At 37.0% G+C, this 17,483-nt stretch overlaps 2 protein-coding genes across 2 annotated transcripts in view; both read right to left on the bottom strand.

The window, feature by feature from the left end:
- The window catches only part of crybg1a (crystallin beta-gamma domain containing 1a), a 49,560-nt gene extending 43,528 nt beyond the window's left edge, over positions 1–6,032 (bottom strand). The window contains exon 1 of the mRNA XM_084392950.1: positions 5,589–6,032. Coding sequence (XP_084249076.1) covers positions 5,589–5,899 — 311 coding nt within the window. The 5' untranslated portion in view covers positions 5,900–6,032. The remainder of the gene's footprint in view (positions 1–5,588) is intronic.
- Positions 6,033–7,382: 1,350 nt separating this feature from the next.
- Positions 7,383–17,483, bottom strand: part of clic4 (chloride intracellular channel 4) — a 28,053-nt gene continuing 17,952 nt past the window's right edge. Inside the window, exons 2-6 of the mRNA XM_084392957.1 lie at positions 16,464–16,573; positions 13,570–13,695; positions 13,368–13,474; positions 9,490–9,671; positions 7,383–9,358 (exon numbers count right to left, since the gene is read on the bottom strand). Of these exons, the coding sequence (XP_084249083.1) occupies positions 9,194–9,358; positions 9,490–9,671; positions 13,368–13,474; positions 13,570–13,695; positions 16,464–16,573 (690 nt within the window). The 3' untranslated portion in view covers positions 7,383–9,193. The remainder of the gene's footprint in view (positions 9,359–9,489; positions 9,672–13,367; positions 13,475–13,569; positions 13,696–16,463; positions 16,574–17,483) is intronic.

The raw sequence follows: 17,483 nt of genomic DNA, 5'->3' as shown, positions 1-17,483 counted from the left end.
AGGGTCTAATGTTTTTAGACTCACAAATATAGTCAAACACGCCAAAAACAGACTTGTAAGGACATTTAAACTTGACCATTTAAACAGCTCATAAATTTCCCAAATCACCAAACTAATTTTTTTTCTGGCCAAAATAATTTTCAAAAATATGCTGAAAATATGCTCTGCCACTTATAGTCCAGGCGTTTTAAGCCAAAATGGGGGTCAACCGTGAACAAATTGCAACAGAATCAAACTCAACTGATTTTGTATCCTCAATATGTCCTGAGTAAGGAAAAAAAAGCCCAGAAGAATCCCATTAGGGGAAAGTTTATTCCTACACCTATTCATTCTTTTTCTCACGTGAATAGGGTAAAAAATTTAACCTTTAGATATCACCATGAAAATTACTGAGTTGATTACTTCTATCAAGAAAAACAAAAAATGTATTACAAGTTTTTTTTAATTGTTTGTTAACATGGACAAACGGTGCATAATCTAATTACAGATGTGCTAATTTGCATAAATACCACAACAGGTCTAAACATTGGGTATAGCCAGGTGAAAATGTCTTGTTGAATCTTGTTGACAAATAACAGTAAAATATTTAATATTAAGGTCTGAATGGAACCCATTTAGGCTACCCATGAGCATTAATACATAGAGGCAGGAAGAAGTACTTTAGAAACCAGCCTTTATTAACTATTATTGCAGAGATTGGGTTTGGGGCTGGGTCCGTGGGACTGTTTCTGGAGATTTTTATTTTACTTACCTTTTGTCTTCTGCATTCTCCTTACCATTGTCTCCTGTTCTTGTCTCAGATTCGTCCCCCAGAAACAGTCCCACGGACCCAGCCCCAAACCCCATCTCTTAAAAATCAATAAAGGCTGGTTTAAAGGACTTCTTCCTGCCTCTATGTATTAATGCTCATGGGTAGCCTAAATGGGTTCCATTAAGACCTTAACATTAAGTATTTTACTGTTATTTGTCAACAAGATTCAACAAGACATTTTCACCTGGCTATACCCAATGTTTAGACCTGTTGTGGTATTTATGCAAATTAGCACATCTGTAATTAGATTATGCACCGTTTGTCCATGTTAACAAACAATTTTAAAAAACTTGTAATACATTTTTTGTTTTTCTTGATATAAGTAATCAACTCAGTAATTTTCATGGTGATATCTAAAGGTTACATTTTTTACCCTATTCACGTGAGAAAAAGAATGAATAGGCGTATGAATAGGCTATATTTGGGTCTTTTTCGGAACTTTCCCCTAATGGGATTCTTCGGGGCTTTTTTTTCCTTACTCAGGACATATTGAGGATACAAAATCAGTTGAGTTTGATTCTGTTGCAATTTGTTCACCCTTTTTTCCTAAAACGCCTGGACTATTAAGGAAATATATTTTTCTAAATGTACTTTAAGGCGTAAGAAAATACATTTCAGTAAGAAAATATATTTTGGGCACATGCAATATATTAGTAGATAAACTGACAATAAAGAATGGCCAATAATAGGCATAAAGTATTATAAGTAACATATGTATGTAAATATGTTTTGGGGTATTTGTTTATTTTTAATGTATTATTTTGTATTATTATTATTATGTTCACGTTTTGTTTTAAATCTACTGATATTCAATAGGTTTGTGTAAAGAGGTTTGGGGTTTAGCAAACACCACCTCTGTATAAAAACATACATACACACTGTAAAGTTTCAGGAGTGACAACCGCATTTAAATGCCGGAGTGCGTCCCTTAAAGTATCGTTCCACGTACGGAACAAGACTCACTCCCGAAACTGCGATGATTGACAGCGTGGTAACCATAGCAATGTTCTGGCGTCTCATGTGTTTGGTATACGCAATTCTAACCAAAGAAATATTACAGCGACAAAGGACTCATTATGTTCAGCAGTTTTCCCTTAAAGCTCAGTCAATGGTAACGGAGGTGTAGTGTTTTTCTTATGCTTGTAAAGGCTGCTTCACAGAGTGGCTCTTGCAGTGTTGCCATGTCCACTTATTAGGTTATAAGCGTTTTAAAGTCAGCAAGTGCTGGTGTTGTGCTGAATTTCAACCCCCTGACAAATTATTACCCCCCTAGTTGAAGTCAGTACCTGATTGCCTAATCCTAACCCCACCCCTAATCCTAACCCTACCAATACTAGGGGGGTAATAATTTGGCGGGGGTCGAAATTCGGCACAACACCGGGCGTGATATTTTGGTCTTATTTTTAGCACAAAGCATTTGAATTTATTTCGATTTATTGTGGTCTTGTTCTTGTTCTTTGTTTTTATAGCTAGATTTGGCAACACGAATGAGTCAAGGCTCGTACTGCTTACCCTGTGATTTCTTTCACCACACATAGAAGAGAGAAATATTTGATGCACGTTAATGCACGTTAAACTACTTCATTAACAACTAGTTGCTCAGTTCGGTTCCGTACACACGGCGTAAGATTTTTTGTTGTCACTACTAGAGTTAATTCGGTTGTAGAATGAGGTTGTCACTCCCATTGAATACTGAACTGTGTGTGTACAGAACAGGATTAAGCACTAAAAGGTGAAGTGACAACCGAATTTAGTTGCAGTGTGTAGGCTTCGTGGCCTAAGAGTTGTCTTCACTAATACAGAAAAACAACCATGTGTGTATGTAGAAATGTGTTGTTAGCATTTTATGTCATGACAACAAAGCTTACAGTCAGCTTACAATATCAGTCATCATCGTGAAGAGCTGGATTTCTCTCAACCCCCACTTTCCCGCAACACACACACACACACACACACCCTGCCCACAGGCAACTGTGGAGTTAACCATGCAGCTCACAGCAGCTCTTTCGCATTTCCAACAGATCAGTGTTTCCACACAGAGTGGTCATAAACAGTTTAGCTTAACTTTTTATTACCGTAAAAAGGCTAATGAACACTGTGAGTCACTTTACTTTCTCAAACTGTCAAAGCTGCCAACTGTAAATGCATACGTGTTTTTCATTTAATGTAGCCTATGCAGTCTGCTTCTATTGTGTGGGTGATCCTCAATCTTTTCTCTGATCATATTGCTTTTCAGAGCCATTTGTACACAACAACCACCTGAATTGATGTGAGCTAAATTAACAATCATTGAGCAAATTAGATTGTCATCACTAAAATTAGGTATAAATCTACAGCTATTTCAGAAGTGTTAGTTCATAAATTCAGATGAAGCCACGGAGGTATAGTAAATATAATTGTTTCTATAAATGTTATGAAAATATTAGCTCTACAATCTTCTATGTTTAGAAGGCTGTGACTCTTGCCTACAGCAGCAGGAAATTCTTGCCGGTCCTCTTCATCTTTAATCCCTTTAATATATGCCTTTAACAAATGACAGACATTATGATCTATTATCAAATCAAATCAAGCTGCTATTCTGTCTCTCTAACATCATCTGTTATGAAAGTGAGATGATATATCACTTAAATCAGCATGCTTATTAAAGATGAAATACAAAACAAAATTTCATTTTCTATTTTGTCCCAAGATTACACTGATTCTGTGACAAGTGCAACAACAAAAAAAAAACTAAAGTGTCTAGTCTGGTGATTAAAATCGTCTGTCCAACTAATCCCATTTATACTCCTGCAGTGTGAAGCTATTTTGCTTATTCATATGATCATAAATGAATTTTAACAGACTCATTGAACAGCACCAGGTGTAGTGGAAAGTGGCATTAACATGGACAAGCATATCATAAATACTAAAATGTGCAGAAATGGTTAATTATGGACAATAGTTATTTTTAGATTATATGTTGTTATGCTTCCGTCCATGTAATCTGGAAAGAACTGATCACAGTATTATACAGCAGATTTATTTATTTTACTCACTAAAAACACAGCATATGTGATTCAGTAAATCTAAAAAAGCACCCAACTTATACAAGAAGAAACCTGCTATTGAAATACAAGGACGTCTCATCCCAGTAAGCCAAAGGTGAGGGCCTAAACTAGTCAAGCAAAATCTCACCACTTGAAAAAACAGAAGCATGTTTGTCTATTTAACAACATGCTCTCTACATCAAATCAAACAAAGCTCCCCATCAAATGTGATTACGCAAGATGAAAATAAATCAACAGTGGGACTATAAAGAACACTGCTGATTCTTGTCAGATTTTGCTTTTGTGTCCAAACCCTTACATTTACATTTATTCATTTAGCTGACGCTTTTATCCAAAGCGACTTACAATTGCTATATATGTCAGAGGTCGCACGCCTCTGGAGCAACTAGGGGTTAAGTGTCTTGCTCAGGGACACATTGGTGTCTCACAGTGGATTCAAACCCGGGTCTCTCACACCAAAGGCATGTGTCTTATCCATTGCGCCACACCACCCCTTGATTGTTCAACACAGACGAAGCCTCGCTAGAATTGTGTGAATAAAGAGTGTTTTGAATACTACCTCAGTGGAAGGTAACTAGTCTTTAGCAAGTAGAAATATTATAGCACATCTTCAGATCACAGAGACATGCAGGCTGATCAGCTCAATGCAGATTCAGCAGTGTTGTCAAACCGCTGACTGTCTTTCCACTGTCTTATGGCATGATACAATCCTGATACTACATCGCAGTCCACAATGTCGCAATTTTTTACAGATAAATCCATGTCTAATAATCTACATATAAATTAGACCAATGGAACTTACATAGTCATGTAGTGTAGCCTCATAAACTGAACTTAATTCACCATTGTTCAGAGGACACTATAAACTTTCACATTACAACATTAAAATCAATGAAAAAACTTTCTTTAATAAGTTATCAGGAAACATAGTATTTAAGAGCCCAGTAGTTTATGTACATTACTCTTATAACATGCTACCGTAATTTTTCTCATCAAAATCAAGATATTTTTTATTTATTTGAGCCTATTTAGGACCATTATGATTTTTTTATTTATTTACCGGTAACCCCCAATAAACATGTTTTTGTTTAGATTTGATTCTTATTATATTCTCATGACAGTAATTATTTTTTACATCAACGTAAATGAAAGATAGTACATGTAACAGCTGGCATATAAAATATATACATTTTTGCAATTGCTACACTTTCACAATGAGAATAAGACGTTTATGCATTATGAGGGAGGAGGCGCTTAATTGTCTTGATTCAAATAATGCTTCATTGAATAATTCAGCAGTAAGGCTTTATCTATCATTTCAGTTGAAGTTTTGTGAGATTCACACAAACTGAGATATGAATACATATGAATTAAAGTTGAATATATATGAATCATGACATTTCTAACAATCATGACACTGCCTATATCAAATTATCTGTTGACCATGTTTGTTAAAGACAATGATAAGAAATTTACCCTACCAAAAAGTGTTACCAACTATATAATAATTTTTAAAATAGTCTGCCAGCCTGGCAAAGCTGATGTTGAGCTTGTTTAGTTGGTACAGCTGGTCTCCCAGTCTGACCAGCTGAAGACTGACCACCAGGTTAACTAATACCAGTGAACGTGGATGCAATGAGAGATTCCAGCATATGGTGCTCATTCAAAAATTCCCATGAAAGATATTTGTGAGAAAAGAGCATTAAAAAATGAGACGGCAGATCACTCACCTGTGGTTGAACACATGGTCCACTTCTCCGGAACTGCTGAGCATCTCTTTATCTTTATTTCTCGTTTTGGACCTCCAGGTCGGGAAACGTTTCTTCTTCTTCTCGCTGGGGCTGGTGGGCAGTGAGTCCGGGGATGAGGTGACATCTCCATGGCTCGACGGTAAAGTCATAGACGAACCTCTGAAACTCGCGCGCTCGTCTTCGGGTGAAGTCCCCCACTTACCCTCAGTCCTGTCAGCATCCTTGGTTTCCTTACCTAAACTCTTTGACTTCCCAAACAGCTTCTTAATTTTGGACTTTGATATGCTCATGATTAAGTATATACGACATATACAAAGATAAAGTTTCCCTTTAACCTAATGAAGGTTTCTAAACTGAAAGTTTGAAATGCGCACGCTTTGTTTGACGCGCGCTGGAGGTTTGGTGTTTTATTCACGCGCTCCTGAAGCTCACAGGAGCGTGTTGGGCGGAGCGCGCAGTTCATCTTTGAACTTCGTATTTACTTTGGTCTGAGCTGTAAAATCTAACAAAAGTAGATTTTAAAGATGAATATACTGGAACTGGAATATATAGACGCATAACTTGTTCTGAATTATCTATTGTCAATTTACAGTGCTTCTTTTATTAAATCTAATCTCAATTTGCTGTGTGAAGCAACTACTGTAATTTTCTTTCGAATGGAAAGGGGTTATAGCGCCTTCTGGTGGTCATACGTCTAAAAATATTAAATGAAATCTGAAACTCACAACTTGTAATTAAATAATATTTTTCATATTACAATGACAATGAAGTTAATATATTGTAGACGTTTCTTTAAGTTTTTTTTTTTTTTTATGTTCCTGTAACCCTTTAAATAAGGCTTAATTTGTTAACATGAACAGTACTTCTATTAATCTGGTAACACTTCACAATAAGGTTCATTAGTTAACATTAATGTATTAACTAACATGAACGAACAATGAGCAATACCTTTGTTACAGTAGGCTACTTATTAATATGTTTTAATGTTAGTTAAAAACTACAGCTGTTCAATGTTTGTTCATGTTAGTTCACAGTGCATTAACTAATGTTAACAAATACAACCTTTGATTTTAACAATGTATTAGTAAATGTTGAAATGAATATGAACTAAGATTAATAAATGCTGTAGAAGTATTGTTCATTCTTGGTTTATATTAACTAAGGTTGTTAACTACTGAACCTTATTGTAAAGTATTACCATTAATCTTAATGTTGATTTCAACATTCAAAAATACATATTTCAAATGAAAATTCATATTTTAACACAAGTTAATCCACTGTGAACTAGCATGACCAATGAACAATTGTATTTTATTTTATTAACATTTAAACATGAATAAATACTGTAAAAATGTAATAGTCATTGTTTATATTAGCTAATGATAAAGTTCACAAATGAGAGTTTATTGTAAAGTGTTACCAATGTTCCAAACAAAACATTTTATTGGTTTTTCCTGTCTTCAGTTTCACTTTGTCTTTTGTAATATCCCTTCGACAAAAGTCAGTGACAATTTTTTTGGGGTGTAAGTTTGTTTGTCTCATGATCATCCTGTTAGATAAAATGACAAAAACGAGCATATTCTCAGAATTCCCCCCTCCCCCAATGAGCAATGGCTAAATTTAGTTATATATCCATTCTAAAAAGGTTTTATATCTGTACTGCAGCCAAAATGCGTGGATATCCTTAACATTGGAAAGAAGGACTGAAATGGAAATGGCAGAAATCTGTTGTGAAAGTGATATGCTAAAATAATTCATACACCAAATTTATCATAGCTGCCAGCAGTTTATTTAATGAGAGTGCGATGGCATATGGCAAACATGCAGTATTTTCATAGTTAATGTCAAACCTGTTCCTTGCACGCACGCACACACACACACAGGCCCAATCAGAAACCTACAAAGAGCAACGTTTTAACATTCAGTTACTCAGAGAGATATGGGCTGAATAGTATGGAGGGAGCATCTCTCAAAAAAAAACAAAAAAAAACACAGCACATTGCTGATTCCTTTAAATGCACAAAGCTGAAAATTTTTAAAAAGGGGGCCCTGAACCAACTTTCTAATAACGTGCCAATGATCTCTTGTATAGAACTCTAAGTGAAAGGATGGCAGGCTGGAAAAAAAAAAAATCCCTACATTTTCACAACCATCAGCATAAGCAGAGGAGTGGAAAAAGGAAACAAGCCCCCCTACAACACCATCTTCCTGTTTTTTTGTTCCCACAGGGCAGCAACTCACTCACTTCCAACCACGTTTTCTTTTTTGCTACCTTGAGGAAATGTATAAGGCCAGAAGTGTCATACAAGTATCATTCTATTACATTCAGCTCATGAATGTATAAAAGTCGCATGTTAATCTCTGAAAACCCAAAACAGTATTTACAATTCTCTATCACAAATAGAATTGAAAAAACATATGGCAACCAATTTCTTTCATTATTATCTTTCTCCAAATCAGAAACATCAAGTTTACACTCAACATTGTATCAACATAAAATGCAGTTTTTTTAATCAAACTTGAATCTGGTAAGACTATAAAGCCATTTTTCTGTCTATATAGCCATCCTTCATAGCACCACATGTTAAAAACAATCCGTCTTCTTTAAATGAGATGCCCCTTGTAAACCATTTCCTTAAAAAAAAAATTGTGTTGCTACTATTCAAATTGTTAAGGACACTTCAAGTGAAGTAGTTCTACCTCTAGAGCTACACAGGCATTTCCCTTCATGTGTTTCGTGCCATGGGATGCAGTTATGATGGCGCAGCACTCTTAACATTAAATAACGAATCTAGAGTGAATAAGGCAGATCTATAGAATCTCTTCATGCATCTATAGTCTCTGTTAAAGAGGCCTTTCTTCCATCAAAAGGCCACAGGTGCTACGAATTTACTACATGGTATGAAAGGTGCCATTTCTGCAAACAACTGATGACTAATGTATATGATATGACCTTCATATTTGAGTGTTGAACTCTGACATCAACATAAGTCAATAAGCACTTCATTTAAAACATCAGTAAAGCGTCTTTTGAGACTTCGGTCGGTGTGTTCAGCGGGCTAAACTGCTCTCTAAAACTCTCTGAAAATAAACACTGGAGCTTTCAACACTATTCAAATGCATTTAGATGCAAACAAAACAAAAATGCTTTATAACTCTTCACGTTGCAAGCTTAGAAAAAGCATTGTTTTCATATTTTAAATCCATAATAAAACAAAAGGCTGGTGAACCCACTCTGTTATTGCTACATAGTGTGGGTGAGAGGAATAGATATGCGTGAGCCACATGCTCACACGCTGTTAGGCATCGATACACTGACAGTATCTGGCATTTTCTGCTTTAACACTTAAACTAGGACAACAACAAAAAAAGTAACGTGTGATAACAGCCTTTCGGCCACACCGAAAATGTATGATATGTCCTAAAGAGCTGTAACGGAGGAGGGAGAAATCATGCATTGGGTATTTACTCTAAATAAAAGAGAAGGAAAAAAGGAGTCCGTAGCTATTTTTTTTTCTCTTTCTCGTGTGATGGAAACGAAACAGTCCCAGCGCAGGGAGGGGAGTGGAGGAGATTTTGAGCCATTATTTGACAAGCCGTTTTGCTACGTCAGCGTAGGCGATCTCGATCTCCTTGTCGCTGGGACATGTGTTGGTGAACTCCTCACGCTTGTAGGCATTGTTCAGGTATCTCCAGATGCCCGTCATGTCTTTAGGGATCTCAAAGCCTCTGTACTTCTTTGCCACCACCTGCAAACCGAAAGAGAGAAAATTAACTGGTAAATCCTTCTGCTCAGTTCGTCATGTATTATGGCACATAATAATCATATTGTGAAATTCTCTTTAATCTGAGGCAGAGGTTGGCCTGTTCGACTGGTTACCTTAACGATGTGGAGTTTGGGCAGCAGGTTGCAGTCAGCCAGAGTCATCTCTTCACCGTCTAGGAACCTGCGCACAGAGGCCTTCATCTCCTCCATGCTGTTGTGGTCGATCTCGTCCGGTAGAGGAGAGCACAGGTACTCATCCAACTTCTGCAAGGTCTTCAGCAGTCCCCTTTCCAATGCTATATGTCGTCAACAAAAAACAACATGTTTTCAATTGTTTGCCATTCACAGAATGTGAACACTCAAAAAGAAATCGAAAGCACACCAAACTCTGACCATCTCAGGTGGTTCACAGTCCGGTTCACTTCCAAGCAAGCAATTTTACATTTAAAAGACGTCTAATAGACGTCCAAACACAGCCCTGACGTCTAGGATAAACAAGGCAAAATTTGGGCTGTCAGTGAAAATGTTATAGATGTCTAACCATAGCCCAAGAATAGACGCACAGGCTATGTGAAACATGTCAAAGAAATGAAACCAAACACCTTGTAATCACTGTTGACTTTGCTTACATGATATATCATACATCTTGCAAGTCATTTTGGCAAAAATGACATGCAACCAAATTCAAGGTTATTTTGGCCAGAAGTGGGTTACTCATAGCCGGACTATATCGGGTCTACAGTTAACCTAGACGGTGAAATTATTATGGCTATTGCTTGCTGGGTTGTAACATGTATTGTGATTAATAAAAAAAAAATACAACTTAATCATATAAATCAAAGTTGTTCTTCATATTTTCACCTTGCAGACAGACAGCAACTTTAAAGCTTTTTTTAATCTGTGTCTGTTTTTCCAAATTGCAAAGACACAACAAAAATATCCCAATTCACAGTAAATTAACTAATTCACTTAATTTAATGACAGAGCATTGTGTTGTAAAAAATGAAAAGCAAGTTTAAGAAATAAAATAAAATAAATAAATAAAAGCAAAACTATTATCAACTACACACGGAAGATAAAATAGGTCAGTTTTCTAGAAAAATTACATCATCTTGCAATGCCTCAGAGTAGACAAATTACAAAAGAAATATCATTGTATAATATAAAATAATGTCAAATCGATTAATCGCGATTCTAAAATAAAAGTTTGTGTATATATATATATATATATATACACAATACAAATATATATATATACAAAAGTTTGTGTATATATATATATATATATATATATAAACTTTTATTTTAGAATCGCGATTAATCGATTTGACATTATTTCATATTATACAAAGATATTTCTTTTGTAATTTGTATAAAAAATCTCGCAATACATGACAATATATATATATATATATATATATATATATATATATATATATATATATATATATATATATATATATTAGTGTGAGGAAAGTAAGTATTTGAACACCCTGCTATTTTGATTATTTAAATCATGGAGGGGTCTGAAATTGTCATCGTAGGTGCATGTCCACTGTGAGAGACATAATCTAAAAAAAAAATCCAGAAATCACAATATAGGATTTTTTAACTATTTATTTGTATGATACAGCTGCAAATAAGTATTTGAACACCTGTCTATCAGCTAGAATTCTGACCCTCAAAGACCTGTTAGTCTGCCTTTAAAATGTCCACCTCCACTCCATTTATTATCCTAAATTAGATGCACCTGTTTGAGGTCGTTAGCTGCATAAAGACACCTGTCCACCCCATACAATCAGTAAGAATCCAACTACTAACATGGCCAAGACCAAAGAGCTGTCCAAAGACACTAGAGACAAAATTGTACACCTCCACAAGGCTGGAAAGGGCTACAGGGAAATTGCCAAGCAGCTTGGTGAAAAAAGGTCCACTGTTGGAGCAATCATTAGAAAATGGAAGAAGCTAAACATGACTGTCAATCTCTCTCGGACTGGGGCTCCATGCAAGATCTCACCTCGTGGGGTCTCAATGATCCTAAGAAAGGTGAGAAATCATCCCAGAGCTACACGGGAGGAGCTGGTCAATGACCTGAAAAGAGCTGGGACCACCGTTTCCAAGGTTACTGTTGGTAATACACTAAGACGTCATGGTTTGAAATCATGCATGGCACGGAAGGCTCCCCTGCTTAAACCAGCACATGTCAAGGCCCATCTTAAGTTTGCCAATGACCATTTGGATGATCCAGAGGAGTCATGGGAGAAAGTCATGTGGTCAGATGAGACCAAAATAGAACTTTTTGGTCATAATTCCACTAAACGTGTTTGGAGGAAGAAGAATGGTGAGTACCATCCCAAGAACACCATCCCTACTGTGAAGCATGGGGGTGGTAGCATCATGCTTTGGGGGTGTTTTTCTGCACATCGGACAGGGTGACTGCACTGTATTAAGGAGAGGATGACCGGGGCCATGTATTGCGAGATTTTGGGGAACAACCTCCTTCCCTCAGTTAGAGCATTGAAGATGGGTCGAGGCTGGGTCTTCCAACATGACAATGACCCGAAGCACACAGCCAGGATAACCAAGGAGTGGCTCTGTAAGAAGCATATCAAGGTTCTGGCATGGCCTAGCCAGTCTCCAGACCTAAACCCAATAGAGAATCTGGAGGGAGCTCAAACTCCGTGTTTCTCAGTGACAGCCCAGAAACCTGACTGATCTAGAGAAGATCTGTGTGGAGGAGTGGGCCAAAATCCCTCCTGCAGTGTGTGCAAACCTGGTGAAAAACTACAGGAAACGTTTGACCTCTGTAATTGCAAACAAAGGCTACTTTACCAAATATTAACATTGATTTTCTCAGGTGTTCAAATACTTATTTGCAGCTGTATCATACAAAAAGATAGTAAAAAAAAAAATCATACGTGATTTCTGGATTTTTTTTTTTAGATTATGCCTCTCACAGTGGACATGCACCTACGATGACAATTTCAGACCCCTCCATGATTTCTAAGTGGGAGAACTTGCAAAATAGCAGGGTGTTCAAATACTTATTTTCCTCATATACACGTATATATAATTTAACACAAACTTTTATTTCAGAATCGATTAATCGATTTGACAGCACTAAATATGACATAATATAATATAATAATATAATTTAATTCACAAAATTAGAAATTTAAAAAACTGATAACAAAAGGGATTCCAAAAAAAAAAGAAAAAAAGGATGAACAGTGAGTGATCTGCCCTCTAGAGGGAGAAAGTTCCAAAAGAGAATTGCAGTGTTTGGTTGCACTTCTGCTTAGCTGCCACATAAGGGCATTATTATACTCCAGTGAAAGCTGATACTGACACTTCACATACACAATATTAGCAGGCCACCATAACAGGTTACATTAAGCTCTAAACTAAATGCAAACTAAAATGATACGGCATGTTCTGCTCTCCACGAGAGGTCTCTTAGCAATTTCTAGCACTGAGACAATGTTGACAGACTCCAGCTGGAATAGAGAGCTGTTATCACCCACAGTCAACATTTCATAAGGGTGGAGACTCTTGAAGTTAGTTTATGTTCAGGGTCACTGCCAAACTGTTATTGAGCCGAAGAGTCTTTGAGATTATGCGACATTACACCAAGGCAAATTCCTGGCATATGTATCATTATGACAACAGTTCTACACCCTCTGATAAAAGTGCAGTCGCTGTGTTTACTCTGGAAGTTGACCTAACAATCAAATTGTGGCCCTGCCTACAGCACTAAAGTATGTAAATGAGACACTGGATCCAAACCCTGTGTTATCTAAACTAGAGACAACACTGTTTACATGCACAACATAAGACATGGCAACCATAACCAGGTCTAATCTATTAAACTAGAGCAATAGAAAGTATTTGTGTGGTTAAACTGAGCTTATCAAATGTGTGATTATTCCACTGAACAATGTACATTTGTTCATTTGTTTAGAGGTAAGAGAGAGTGAAATCTTTCTGGTTACCCTCGTTGGCATCAGGTTTGGAGTTCTTGATGAAGGCTGAGAACTTGGCAAATATATCCATCCCTGCAGTGTTGGATTCTGGGTGTCTGGCACCAAGTTTAGAGTACCTGAGTGTACAAACATAGCATAAGTCAAATAAATCATTTTGACAGGGTGTTGACAGATGCAACACTTAAATACACAAACGCACTCTTTCACTAACTTTGGAGGGCAGAGGACGTCCTCTAGGAACTCTTCGATCTTGTTGACATCTGTCTTGACCTCTCCATTATAGGTGATGAAGGGAGGGTGGGTTCCTGGGGCCAGGTTCTGCAGATCAGCTGGTTTTCTACCACAAAGAAAAACATAAGTGCAACATTAATATGGCTACGTTCACACTGTCAGTTTGCCCCATTGCCCCATGAAACAAAACTTACAGTAGTATCTCGAATACTGTCTGTATGAACGTGCAACGGTCAGTGAAAACTGAAAAGTTATCACTTTTGATATGTCAACCGTCCAATCAAGCCGCGAGTTCATCCGTCAAATCTTCATTAACTACCAGCAGCTTTTATATCTTAGTGGAGAGCGGAACATTTTAATCACGTGTAGAACACAAAACTGACTGGAGCAGCTCCAGTGGACTGAAAATAACCGTACTATGAGTGAATGTAACCATATTAAGGACTCAAATACAGGACTGCCACCGTATTCTGTTGCTGTGTGAACCTGGCCTACTTCTCGGCCTTCTTCTAGTCTACTTCTCGTAAATGATGAAATTATTAGTTTTCAAAGACTCTTCAGCACATCTCAACAAGTATGTTCAGTCTATAAACCCTACGCAAACTTTGCTCAAACAAATGTGACATGAGACCAAAGCCATGGGAACTGTAGAAATGTTTTAGTATTTAACTGTGACAGGGAGGTCAGCATGGCAGAACCCAAGGACATTTAATGAATTGTATTTCTTTAGAATACAAGGTGATAAGATGCCCTCAAGGGCTGCGTACAGTTCGGACAATACAGGGGTTTTCCAGAGCACTCACAGCCTAACACACACTTCGCTTTGTATAAAACTAGTATTGGTAAATACTAAACCTACCTCTAAAAGAAATATATATTCGCATTAAAAAAAAAACTACAACAGCGTTCTACATGAATCGTTTTTTCCCCAAATGAGGACGTTGTCCCCTGATATCCACAATGGAGACTGTGAAATATGAAAACACTCGAGGGTTCAGGAACAGAGGGGGGTTGTGTCCCATGAGGCCTTGAAGGCAGGAACACTCTGATCTTACCAACTACAACAACAGGAAATGACCTCACACCTCTGGCATGAGCACAAGGAGCACCCTATCCCTCGTGTTGGCACAAAGGAAAGGGTAAGAGAGAGGAGAAAACAAGCAGCTCGAAAGAAAGAAAGAAAGCCAAATTTCCACAAGCATTATCAAAAATGGTTGTTAAGAAAAGTGCTGAGCCCCATTGTACCCTACTCATATTATATTGGATGGATGGATGGACGGATGGACGGACGGACGGATGGATGGAGTCAGAATGTCAGTTGATTTCAGTTTGGGTTCATAAACTTTAGGCTGAACAATGTCTCTGTGTTACAGCCTCATAAGACATGGACTGAAGATCATATGTGGAAAGTCTGAAGGGAAAGTGGGAGAGAGAAATATACTATAGGTGTGGATGTCATCATCGATCGATGTGAATACGTTTAAATATTTATGCACATGTGGCGTCAGTCAGAGATTTCAAAAACAAGATAAAAAAGGAAGAGAACCTTGCAATATTCAGACTGTAAGAATCCTTACAGACTGTAAGAAGCATTTAAGATTCAAATATACGCAACACAGTGGATACTATATAATAGCAGGTTAAAGTCACAGCTAATATTAGCTGGCTTAACCTCATTTTCAGACAAGTTCTGAAGTTTCAAAATGTTACCATAGATCATTAGCAGCACACAGTTGTGTGCAGAATATAGTGTCTCTGCTGCCTCACCATCACACTAGTGTCTTAAATTCCTCAGTGAAATCCTTTTTTGAAATACACTTTTATACAAATATCTTATCTCAGACAACTGATATCTTATCTCAGACAACTGTGAATTACTAAGATTGTGAATGAAAATGTTAAAGTCCCCCTGGTCTGTAATCAATAACTGTATCCCTTAAAACAGATCTTTGATCACCAAAATGGCATATTTAAATGTTTTGTTTTATGTTTCATATTTTTTTTCTTCATTCCTTATATTAGCTTGAATGCAACTGTTCACCCTTGCTTCATTTAGTATACGCAGAACCATGAATATGCAAATCAGCCCCACCTCCACTCAATCACAGCTCGGAGATCCACTCGGTCAACTTACTGAGGTAAACGCTGCACAATGGTATCGTGCTTTATAACATCGAACACATAACAGTAATTAATATGATTAGCCTTTTGCTTGACTACTTTATCAAACAGCTAATAATGTGTTGCTAATGTTACACAAACCATGTTCCCGTTCACCATCTCAGAGTCAGACATCTGCCTTCTAACAATCAGTATCTTTAGAAACGCTTTGAAAAACTCAGAACATCAGTGGGGAAAGGCATATAGTTCATCATAACATCGTTATATACATCATACACCCAACTATATTGCTAAATGTACCCGATTTTTCATATCAACAGAAAGGTATACCGGGATAACCTGGCTTCTCTTGAGACTCCACTGCTTCAATGCGGTCATAGTTAATGATATACTAAAGCCTGCCGGCACGTTGACGTGATTGGTTACAATGTAGTTTGTGATGTAAGAAACGCCAGTGATTTCACAACGTGTTTACATCACTGCAGTTTAAAGAGAAAATACTCAGCAATGGTGTTGACTTATGAATTGGACTTTAATTACAATATCAGAGATCAATGACTACCCAATACACACACACACTCTTTTGTTTGCTATCTAAAAGGGGATATAAAAACATTAATGATCTACTTTATTTTATAAATCATTTTTTGAAATGAAGACAACGCTGTTCATCCCCATGGAAATGTTTTATCAGATTTAAGTCACTTTTGGGGAAACTACAAACAAAGTTCTACAAACTACAAAAACACACACCTCTTAAGGTCCACAGTGGTGACATTGAAGACCACACCCTTTAGCCACAGGATCATGAAGAGACGCTGAGAAAATGGACAATTGCCGATACTCTCTCCATCACTGCCCGCCTGAAAGAGAAAGAAAAATGTGTTAGTCTGACTTCAGAAAAGCATATGAAACAAATCATCAAAACTGTCATTATTCCAATGAGTTGCTCCATATCAGCTGAAATTTCAGCAGTGAACATTTTGCAATCACAGGGTCATTATCGTACAACTCCGTATCAGATTATAGCCAGAGAAAACAACTAAACCACAACAAGAAAGATATTTTAACCTGCTCCATGTTACTGAGATTTATTTGACAGGAAGACTCACTTTAAACCAGCTTCCAACACACAAAACCTACATTAAGAGCAGAAGGCAAGCTGACCCCTGACTCAAAACATGTTGTCCTTTTCCAGAATAAAAAAAATCTGTTATAACCCAGTGGATGGCGAGACCAAAGAGACCTTCCAAAACCTTCAAAGTCCTGAACATGTGCAGACAAACTTAATTATATACATCTATGTATACTAGAGATGCACCGATGTATCGGACGATTTTTGATTAATTTACAACCATCAGCATCTAGGCTATAGCATGAAAAAGGCCGACATAACAAACCGATGGTTTATTAATTAACTGCGTGAAGGCACTGAGGTGTATAATGTCTGTTGCATGATACAAGATTGTAATCTAATATTCCTCCTGCGCTGCTGTCTGCATTTAAAGACAAGAAAAAAAAAAAAACCTCACTCTCTCTCTACTCTTGAGTAAATAACTTTTGTAACTTTCATAAGGATTAATGTATAGGGTCCAATGATTTCTGCGATGCGGAAAACGTGGACGGAATCCAGTCATAAAAACGGCATTTACTGTAAAATGCGGAATGTCATGGAATTCGTCAAAGTTTTGATGAATAAATAAAAAGTAGGTCAGTACACTTCAAATCACGATATATAATAGTGTCTGCAAATATTAAGCCGCGAAAAGATTA

This window comes from Rutilus rutilus (assembly GCF_951802725.1).
Source record: "Rutilus rutilus genome assembly, chromosome: 21".
NCBI classification, from domain to species: Eukaryota; Metazoa; Chordata; class Actinopteri; order Cypriniformes; family Leuciscidae; genus Rutilus; species Rutilus rutilus.
This window is presented reverse-complemented; position numbering and strand designations above follow the sequence as displayed.